Here is an 11,507-nt window from a genome sequence, read left to right as displayed (position 1 = left end):
GTTGACCATGAAATCCTGTATTTGTCTTTTTACTACACGTTATGCACTGTCTTCGTGTGAATGAGTACTGTAGTAATCTATTTTAAGGGAGCCTTATTTCAGAATTCTTTCAAACTGGTGCTAATGGAAAAGACTTTCTCTTTTCCTTTAAGGCTAAAGGCAAGAACGCCATGCTATACAGGTACAACTCAATCCCTGTTAATAAAAAGCAATGTAGATATAGACATGTTACCCTTTCAAGTAGCTGTGTCCCAACTTGTTGCCATTGACCTTTTCGGAAATGGCTGTCAAAGTTTTTAAGTTGCCCTTAAATTGTCTAACCATGGACATCAGCGGTTGTCTCCCTTCTACCATGTAGAATACCTTGACTTAATTTTCTTCCAGATATAGGAGGGATGCCTGCCTGTTTTTCAAAGTGTTTATTTACTGCTGTTGCTATTTGACTAGAATGTATTAAATAAAAAGAAACAACCTGACTAATAAAAAAAAAAAATTGCCTAGTTCAGTGCCTGGGGGAGGGCTTGCACCTGGTTCATAAACTGGGCCTCTAACTGTGTCCTCACCCTCGGCTGTGTCCTCACCCTCGGTGCTCTGGAATCTCCCTCAAAAGGGCAATAATAGATTCATGAGCACTCTACTTATGGCCTAATCACCATACAAAGCCCAACTCCAAATAATATCACATTCGAAATGAGGTTTTAACATACACATTTTAGAGGGAATACAAATAGTTCTCAGCAATCTTGTATATACCTTGACCTAAAGCAGAGCCTCGAAAAATTCTTCAAATGAGTGATTAATAGAATAAGCAGGGAATGATTGGATGAAGGTAAGAAAACAGTCAACCAAGAAGAAAATAATCTTTCAACACTTGGTGAAGGTTATTATCTCTCTCCCTTTAGTGGGGACGATGTAGAAAAGAGGGGAGGTCCTGGGGCTTCAGAAGCCCCGGACACTCCAAGGTGTCCTGAGACTTGAGTCCTTCATTGCTCTTATTCTCCCTTGGTGCATCCTTCTTCCCTTTTCTCTGGAAAGTCATGGCCATTCGATGCTATGAAATGCAGATGGGGCAGTAAGTGGTCAGTGGGAGTATGTATGTAGCACTGGAGGCAGACCTGAACCCAGGGGCTACACTGAAGTGCTGGATTTAACAAGCCTGGCCACATCACTTCCTTCTCCTGCCTTCAGATGTTCTTTGGTAAACATGAGGGGTTCAAGAACCAGCATTGCTCAGCCTTGGTGCCATGGGTGCTAACTAAAATTCAGAACTCAAAGTTCCACCCAGACCAACTAAACAGAATGTGAAGAGCAGCCTTTGGGAGTCCTCAGTTACTAAATGCCCAAGTGGTTACTATAACTGAGCGTAGTTGGCGGAAATCCCAATTAAATGAAATAAACTCTTGAAATGTTGAGGGGCTTAGATGTGACCCATACAAATAGTACTTTCAAGAAATATTCCAGGCTACATGATCAAAAGAAAATAGGATAGGACAAATAATATTTATAAAGGCAAAGATAACACTTTTCCACAAAAAGGACAATTCTAGAACGTAACAATGAGGATGTTTACACTGAAGAGCTCTCTAGCATATTAGATGCTCTTTTTGATAAAGGTAAATACAATGTCTTCATAACTTTACCATGCATGCATCTGTTACTCTGCTGTTAGGGACAGAAACAGTGGTCTGGATGTCAACTGGGGAACTGAACATTTCCTATAATGTTAATACCTGCCACACAATATAGGGAATGAGGCCCAGCTCTCACTAGGGTGGCTTTTAGATAGTTTACAGATGACAGATGATTTCCAATGATTTGTATCATCTCTCCTTCTACTCCCTTGAAAAGATTTACTGAAGGTGGTAATTTTCTCTTTTCCCAGTGAGAAACTTTGCATTTCTGTGCAGGTGTCTAATTTCCCAGATTTCCAACCTGAAACTTGTCAGTCTCTCCATTATGAAACAATCCTAAATGGTCTATAATGATAAATTTTTTAAAAAATGCTCTTATCAGCAAAATGATCTCCTCTTTTGTGGATAATCCAAGCCTGCCATGGTCCCCTACCCCCTACACACACACATCCACATATGTACATGCACACACGCACACATACACACACCCCTAATTACAACACCAGGGCAGAGGCACATAGGTTCTCCTTCCTAACTCCTACCATGTCATACAGGAAGTTAGTGAACCAGTACGTCTTGTAGCCAAGGCCACTTATGTGCTGCAACCTTTTGGCTCCAGTCACTCTGTCCCTGACCACAGAGCTGCCGATCGATGCAGTCAGGATGGAGAATCCCAGTACAATGCAGAGGGCAACACCACACTGGCGGATACTCTCCAGGCTGCAGGCAAAACAAAGCAGTATATCAGGTGGCAGACAAAGTACACAAGTCTTCTTTCTGCTAATAGTAGTTAGTGTTGAAGACAGCAGTGAAATCCACATGGGAGGCCCAGGTTCAATTCTGAGGCCAGTCTAAACATGCCAGGCACAGTTGTGTTCACTTGCAATTCTTACTAATTAGGAGTCTGGGACAAGAGGATCATACACAGTGAGCCTCTGTTGAAATACCTATCTCTGTTTATCTCCTCCTCTCTTTTATAAAGGAAATATATAGGCCCTCTTCCCACATAGTTGACCATGGGATTTGATTCTTGGCTTGATTTGGCTCAGAAAACACGCCAGGCATGTGCATGCATGTCCCAAATTCCAATAAGATGGAAATATGGAGAAGAAGGGGCAGTGGCATGACCATATCCCGTTGGGTTTGTTTTCTCCCTTGCTCTCTCTCTCTCTGGCAAACACATGCACCCACTGACAATTATAAAAAGAAGAAAAGAATATATGTCCAAGAAGGCATATTAAATCCCCTAAACACCTCCTGCAACATAGATTATTGTTTGCAATCTAGAAAAGGTTGGAAAACTAGGAAATTAGAAACTTGAACAGAATTGCAAAATTTCTCATTGGGGAAAAGAGAAAATTACCTCCTTTAGTAAATCTTTTCAAAGGAGTAGAAGAAAAGATGGTAAAAGTCTAGACTGCCAACAATATCTAGAGAAGATACAACAAGAGCATGAAGCTAAGGGCACTATGGAGTTTGCCTATCTCAAAGTCTGCAATTGACTATGGGGCCTGACTCAGGTAAAGGCATCCCAGAGTGGTTTCCATGGGAAGCTGTGACCTCTGCCCACTGTGGGCCTGCTTTGCCACAAAGCAACACCTGCCAGGGAGGGCATGCAGTATAGCTCCACACTTCACTGATCCATCTCAGAATTTGTCACTAAAAATATCAGAGAGATTCTGCAACAGATTGAGATGATATTGCAATAATATACATGTATACTTTCTTGGTTGATTTACAAATAATTTTTAAAAATATTTTATTTATAGAGATCAGCAGATGCCATAAAAGTTACATTGCTGAATTCCCACGTAGTCAACCCTGGTTTGAGTTCTGGACCCAGCAGCTTAAAACTCACATTGGGCATGTGTGTGTACCCAAGATGTCAAGAAGAGAACGGAAGAGAAGGGACTGTGGTGTGCCTATTCCCCTGGGGGGTGATTTCTTACTTTCTGTCTCTGTCTCTCCAACAAGTGCACACACCCTATAGCAAAAAAGCTCTCTCCAGGAGCAGCAGTTAGCATAATGGCTATGTCGCTGGACTTCCACATAGTCGACCGCGGTTCGAGTCCCGGACCTGGTGGCTTAAACTCACGCTGGGCGCATGTGAGTGTGTGTGTGTGCCAAAGATCCCAAGAGGAGAATGGAGGAGAAGGGATTGTGGCATCGCCAACCCCCCCGGGGGGGGTGATTTCTTGCTTTCTGTCTCTCTGTTTCTCTCTGTCTGTCTGGTGAGCGCATGCACCCTATAGCAAAACCCCCTCCAAAAAACGAAAAAAAAAGCTCTCTCTCTTAAAAAAATATGTATTTTCTTTATTTCTTCCATGAGTGAGTGAGTGAGAGGAAGACTGATAGAGAAGAGAAGCATTTTCAACAGAGTCTTCATAATAGGAACCACCCCAGTCTCAGGTCTCACAGGATCATGGGCACACATGTGCCCAGTGTACTCAGTAAAGTCTCCAGACATGAACTGCGAAACTTCCCATGTGGATCAGTCTTTCAGAACATTGTGTTTTACTGCTGCACAATTGTCTGATTCCTCTTAGTCATTTTTTCACTTGAATACTATATCCTCCCTCAGAGACAATTGTCACTTCCTCTCTCCACTCCCTGTATTGGAAGAATCAGGCCACAGATGGTCTTTGAGGTGCCTACTTGATAAAATCTCTCACACAAACCATGCCATGCCTTCTTTTCCATTGTGTCTGGCTCTATAACAACTAGCTTACTCCTGGGATTCTGGGCAGGCATCGAAGATTGTTAAAAGCAGAATCTTGGATCAGTCCCATAGGCTAGTGGTTAACGGAGCTGGATCCCACATGGCCAACTGTGATTTGAATCCTAGCCTTGGTGACACACTGGTCATGTGTGCACACGTACCCCAAATCCTGAGAGGATGGAAAAATGTAGAGGGAATTGCAGTGTACCCACACCCCATTAAAAAATGCTTTCTTCCTCTCTAGCTCTCTGTCTCTACCTGGTGAGCACATGCTCCCTCTGGCAAAAAAGAGGGTTGAATCCTGAAAATTAGTTTGTGAAGGTGAGGGTAAATAACAGCCCATGGTCCTGCTGCATTATGAACTTGGGCAGAGAATGACCATGAAGCAGATTTACATTCTCTGATGGAAAGAAAGATAAGGCATGGAAAGTAGACAACTAATACTTACTTTTTATTGTCAACCATAGCAAACTTTTAGTTTTTCAACCACATGATGGAAAAGGGAGATAAGAAGTGGAAAAAAAGAGAAGACAGGTAGAGCACTGAACCTTTAATTAATACAATGAGAACAGACACATAATTTTATACACAAAGAACACTGGCCTCTGTACCTAAGGAAAGTCTTCCTTGAGAATTTCCCAAATGGGTATTACTACATTTATCTATATGAATATTACATTTATGATCTTAACCCAAAAATGGTCTGGAAGATATGAAGTCCTGTAAGCTTCAGGGAAATCATCCCCTTCAAATGATTTCACCTTATAATTGTAGCTACATGATCTGCTCATCCATTTTTTATATTTTTTAATTTGCTTATTTAACTTTATTTCTTTATTGCTGGAGGAAACGTGCACCCACCAGAAAAGAAACTAGAGAGAAAGCATCCCCCAATTGGGACATGCTCATGCCACAGTCTCTTTTTCTTCACTTCTCCATTCCATCAGGATTTGGGGCATGCACAGATGTGTGCCCGGCATCTTTATCAAGCTGCCAGGGCTGGGATTCAAGTTGCAATCAGCCATGTGGAATCTGTCTCCCTACACACAGTGCTTAACCTCTGCACTGTGGGAGTTTCCCTCTACTTATTCATTTTAAACTCACTCATTGCTCTTCCTTTTCCAATAGTTTCTTTATCCCCTGCAAAGAAATGCCCAAGTTCTGTACCACTAACTATATATGCCAGCATTGATCAAGGCAAATGTCTAAAAGGGCTTAAAATGACCCCTATGTAACCCAAAGATTTTTTTCCATAGTTGACATCATCCTCCCCTGTCCCCTGTCCCAGGCATTCCTTCAACTCACATCTTGTCCTCATTCAGCAAGGCCCCTCCATATGGATGGCTATAGAGTGTTATTCCTGTAAAAGACAAATTGAAAAGTGAGCCTTGAGCCCTCTCCCGAGAGGTGAGTCACAGTCTACACTCAAGTCATGTAGACCATGCCCACAGACAGTTCCTGTTTGCTTCATCCAGGCCCAGATCCATTAGCAACAAAGAATGACAAATCCCATCTTGCAACTCAGCTTCATGAGCAGGACTTGTTTTGCCATTGTCAGACATGACCCGCATGTATTATGCATGCTAGACTATAGGCACTTGCATATTTGTCACCACATTTACTGTGTGATACTTGTCAGTATCTCAGTGGCCTAAGTAATATGTTATTCACATTTTACAGTGAGGAAGCAGACTCAGGCTAAGAAACAATATGTAAAGGAGGTTAGATAGAAACTAGATCGATGTTCAAAAATTCACCATTAGGTCAAGCCAGACTGAGACGGATGGAAAACTGGACCATGTCATTGGATCAATTTTGTTTGGGGAGTTGTTTGCTTTGTTTTGCTTTGTTTGTTTTCTCAGATGTAGGCATTAGTGTAATGCCAGTAGCCAAAAGGAAGAAATTGCCATCGACTCATCAATTAAAAGGATTTTATGATAAAGGCGGTTCATAATACTGCAGTGTGATAGCCTTTCCCCAGCAAATTCCAACTATTATTGCATCAAGAGGAACTTCATAACTTCAGGCAAGACACTATAAACTCCAAGAGTAATTGGTTTTCTTCTTTCTAATTGGTCGTTTTAAGTGTGTGGGGACGAATGTGCGGCTGGCATGAGGAAGCCGTTGCAGTAAGCACAATGTTTTTTCTCCATTTTCGGTTGCAATGCCTATATTTTTCTTCTTCTGGCTCGCTTTTAATTTATCTTACCATCTATATTTTGCATTCCCTAATGAGGGCACATTAAGTCCTTTCTAAAACACCATGGGGAATAAATAAACATTAATAAATTAAAAGGTACAGAATCTGAACAACCTACACAACTACAAAATCCCTACAGTTTGCCACGGAGCATCTTGGTCTCTGTCTGTTTGCCACCTGCTCCGCTCCCCCTCCAGCTATGTCAGCCTGGTTGTTTTTTCCTTTTCATCATGGAGTCAGCCACACACTGAGGAATGTTCTGTCTCATAGCAGGAAAGTGGTGGGAGCTATTTATTTAGTAATTCTACTATAGAATTTTCCAGAAACATTTCTTGAGTATAAATTCTGTTTCTGGTTCCCAATGTGTGTGCCTAATGTCTGCTGAGGTTTCCTCCATCCTAGACTTGATTTATGCATTCATCATGAACAGAGTGGTCTTGTCCCCCTTGCCTGTCTGCAACAACACCACCCATAGTCCTCTTCCTACCGTCCACTCTTCCACTGAACTTGACTTCCAGCTCACTCTACTATATCTCCCCATCCCCGTCCTCCTGAGCTAAAGTGCTGACTCATGATTAGCATTTCACTTGATGAGCTGCCCAGTATCAGCCAGTCCTATCAGGTGGCTATACAAAAGCTACTTACATTAGACAGTGCTTATAAAGAATTAGACCTTGCCAAAGCCTGCAATTGCCCCATCAGGTGCTATAGATACATTTCCTTCTGGCAGGAGTATATTTGCAATGCTGTGTGCCGTTCCAGCTTCTACATACAAATGAGAGCATTCTAGATCAGAAACAGTCCAGAATAAATTGGCTGAGTGAAGGTCTAAGAATGACATTACTTTAGGAACACAGTAGACTACTGAAAGTGTTTAAATTAAAAAGATACCTATACATAAGCGTACATATACACATACATGTACATACCTGGGGTGAGAGGGAGTATGAAAGTTTCTTCATATAGATAAAGAATAACCATTTATCAGAGGAAAAAGACTTGTTCTATGATGTTTTGAAGGAAGAAGTTTGTCTAAGGGCACAGGTTGAAAACACAATAAAGCGTATGATTGGTGAGTTGGAACTTCAGGTGAAGTCAACCTCTGAAGGAAGGTGGCTCATGAAATTAAAACTGAGGCTATCATGTGACCCCACCACAGTGTATATATTCAAAGGAAATAAAATTGCTATCTTAAAGAGATACTTATACTCCCATATGTTATATCTTTATTCAAAATAACTAAAATATGGAAACAACCCAAATGTCTTACTTTTTGAGAGAGATATTTTTAACATAAGGTGTGTGCACTGGCTAGAGATACAGAGAGATATCACCTCTCAGAGAAATGCCAATGCTGCAATCCCTTCTTCTCCATTCTCCTGTTGGGATTTTGGGCATGCATGCACATGCACTCAGGCTGAGTTTCAAGCCACCTCTTCTGGCGCTCAAACCACAATCATCCATGTGGAAGTTCAGTGCCTTAACCACTATGCCATCTGCTGAACTCCCAAAATCTTTTTATAGATAAATGGACAGGGAAAATATGGTGTGTATACACACACACACACACACACACACAGAGGAATATCATTAAGCCTTAAAAAATAAGGAAATTCCACCTTTTGCAACAACAAGGATGAACCTAGAAGACGTTACGCTAAGGGAAATAAGCCAGACACAGAAAGACAAATACTGCATGATGTCACTTATATATGGAATTTTTAAAAGTCAAGCTCATAGAAGCAGAGGTAGAAGGTGCTGCCCAGGGGGGAGCAGGGAGATGTTGGTCAAAAGGTGCGAATGTTCAGTGATGAGACGAATACCTTCTAGAGACCCAGTGTACAGCATTGTGCTATAGACAATAATGTATACTTGAAACACGCTGTGTGAGTAGACCTTAAGAATCTCGCCAACTTGAAACACGCTGTGTGAGTAGACCTTAAGTATCTCGCCACAAAGAATAAATAAATAAATAAAAAAGAGAGAGAGAGAGAGAGAGAAACTAAATTTTCAGGAATACAAAGATATAATGGGAAAGGGAGAGGCAGTTCCCAGACCCTGAGTGCTCACACCCTCAACAGTAGAGAGAAGAACTGGTTCCAACAGTATCTAAACATCACCCCTGGTCACGTGCTCTGTGCTGTTAGCAACATTCAGCTGTTCTTGTAGAATCTGATAGGCAACTCTCTCACATCACCATCATCATGCACGTTCACAGAAACAGCACCTTTAGCACAGGTTAGCCGTGGTGACATAGGTGGGAAATGGGACACAGCATAAATGGTGGCTCCAAATGCAACAACTTATTTTCCTACCAACACGTCACACAGCCATCTTCAGCACATACTTCTGGTCTTTCATGGAATACATTCATACAGACAGAAGGAGACAGGGCTGGAAGTCAGTTGTCTCTGTCCTGCTCACAACATTGCAAATATGCCCCTGCTCACTTGCTTTTTCTCTGCAAACATCTCTGCAGAGAGCTCAATAATAAAACTTTAAACTACCCAAGGTGGATCTTTATTTGACCAGGTTGTATAAATATCTTCTCTTAGATCATTAGAGCCATTACTGAAAGATTAAAAGTGGTGCTCTTTCTAGGACAGAAACTAATGAATTTGAAGATATAAAAGCATAGAGAGCAACTGTGGATATTAGAGACTGCGTGGGAGGAGAGTGGGAAATGGGAGAGAGTGAAAGGGAGAAAATCAAGGGGAAAAAAAGAAGCAAAACATTTTAGAGACACAAAAATGGAAAATTATCTGTCGATGACAATGTATTTAATAATATCTTTGACTGGACTAATATACAGTGTATTCATGCTGGGAAAATTCATTTTACAAGCTTTAATGATATACAGAGATTGTACAAAAATAATAAAATATATATGAAAAAGATGCTTTAATATTTTCTTTTTGGACTTCCTTCCTCTGCTATGAATTTATGGCACTTCATTTAGCACATTTCCTGGATTGTGTCATTCTTTGAGGGCTTTAATCTAGGAGGCGAGAGTACATCTGGTCTCCCATCTCACTAGTGAAATGACTGACTGCTCCTGTGGTTAGCAATTCCCCAACATGCCAGACCCTATTCTGGATGTTTTCATAATACATTTTCTCATTCAGTAATCCAATGATAAAATTGGACATTCAAGAAGCTTGTATAACATGCATGCATTTCTTTGTATGTCAGCCTGCAGCATCCCATAGCCATAGACTATTTACACAAAATGAAACCTCATGAAATGGTCTAGCTTGGATGTGCCATTGCATTCCAGATGCAGAAATAGAAGCAGAGGAGTGTGGCGATGCTCCTAACAAATGGTACCTACTCCTCACACAGGTAGAACCCACATATCTCTGGGTCTGTCTCCTTCATCAAAGCATCTATCAACTTATAGGACACTAAAGTACATCTACAGTATACTAAGAGAGTCATAGTGGGTACCAATAACCCTAATAATATAGAAAAAAATGCAAATGGGACCAGCAGTTAGCATAACGGCTATGTTGCTGGACTCCCATGTAATATACCCCGATTTGAGTCCCAGACCCGGTGGCTTGGACTCATGCCGGGTGTGTGTGTGTGTGTGCCCAAGATTCTGAGAAGAGAATGGAGGGGAAGGGATTGTGGTGTGGCCATCCCCCCTGGGGGATGATTTCTTGCTTTCTGTCTCTCTCTATTTTTCTGGAGAGCACACGCGCTCTATAGTAAAAACCTCTCCAAGAAAAAAAAAATGTACTGTGATGCAGAACGGAGCAGCTGATATAGATCATGGACTGAGTGAGATTCAGAAGCGAGCAGCCATCCAGCCCCCTCTTCCTGTCCTTATGCACATGAATGAAAGCTTCCCTAGGCTCTGCCTCCACTCAGGTTTTAGGAGAACCAAGTCACTGGAGTAAACACCAGAACCCCACAAACTGTAGCAACTGCCCCTCCTTCCTTCCCGGGTCCCAGGAACCACAGCCCTTCATCTGGCTCTGGATTCTGCATCCTATCGTTTTCATACTTCGAGTACACTGAAGATGCACCCCTGCTCTTAGGCTCCTCTCTCAGAGTCCTCCAGGAATCCTAATGGTCCAGGAATCCTGATAGCCCTGATGGCTCAGTGCTACAGAAAAATCCGCAGGTACATTTTCAAGCCCACTTCTCAGCTAAATCTGACTATACTGTTATATCCACGTTGTCACCACGAAGTTGGGAAATTCTCTCAAAAGGTTAGGATACAGAGGCACAGTGGGCCTTAGACTGGGCCAAGGTGTTAAGGAAGGAGGTGGCACACAAGTGGGAAACCCCTACCCTTGCTGTCAGAGCCTGGAATTAAACGTTTCCTGTGCATTTTGTGTAAGACTGAAGCCTGCATGCCAGAACAAAGGTCAAAGAACATTCTGGCTCTGTTCTGACTTCAGCTGGAAAATCTGAGTACCAGTCATTAATTGCCTCCATGTAGCAGCATGCTGATGGCATGGGACAAGCAGGCCCTCCCCAATAGGTCACTACACAGAGGGCTCCAGCTCAGCAATGATGACACTTATTTGTCATCAGGCCACAGGACAGCAGTACTTTGTAAGGTCCCTAAGCAGGGTGAGAGCGACTCTGGGAGCTTCAGAGGGAAGAGTTGAGTCCAATGACACACATGAGCACCCAGCAAAGTGCCAGCCTGCATTGGAAGCACAGTCTGAAGAGGCGGGGCTGCTGGCAATGGAGGAGGCTATAAGTGTGCAAGGGTGAAACCCACACAGCTTTTTGGTTAGAGGGGTGAGTGAACACTTTTTTTTTTTTAATTTTAAGAGGTTTTTGCCTTAGGGTGCCTGCACTTGCCAGAGAGAGAGAGAGAGACAAAGACAGAGACAGCGAGAGGAAAAGTGAGAATTCACCCCCTAAGGAGTATGGCCACATCACACTCTATTCTCTTCCTGAGATATTTGGGCATTCACACATACATACTCAGCATGAT

The 11,507-nt window shown here is 42.2% G+C and overlaps 1 protein-coding gene across 1 annotated transcript in view; it reads right to left on the bottom strand.

Annotated features, from left to right (window-relative positions):
* ABCA13 (ATP binding cassette subfamily A member 13) overlaps positions 1-11,507 on the bottom strand; it is a 500,786-nt gene that overhangs the window by 128,236 nt on the left and 361,043 nt on the right. The window contains 2 exon segments of the mRNA XM_014593022.1: positions 2,174-2,351; positions 5,656-5,710. Of these exon segments, the coding sequence (XP_014448508.1) occupies positions 2,174-2,351; positions 5,656-5,710 (233 nt within the window).

The sequence above is a fragment of the Tupaia chinensis genome, unplaced genomic scaffold, assembly GCF_000334495.1.
Source record: "Tupaia chinensis unplaced genomic scaffold, TupChi_1.0 Scaffold139484_1, whole genome shotgun sequence".
NCBI lineage: Eukaryota > Metazoa > Chordata > Mammalia > Scandentia > Tupaiidae > Tupaia > Tupaia belangeri.
Note: the sequence above shows the minus strand (reverse complement) of the source record. Positions and strands in the feature narration are given on the sequence as shown.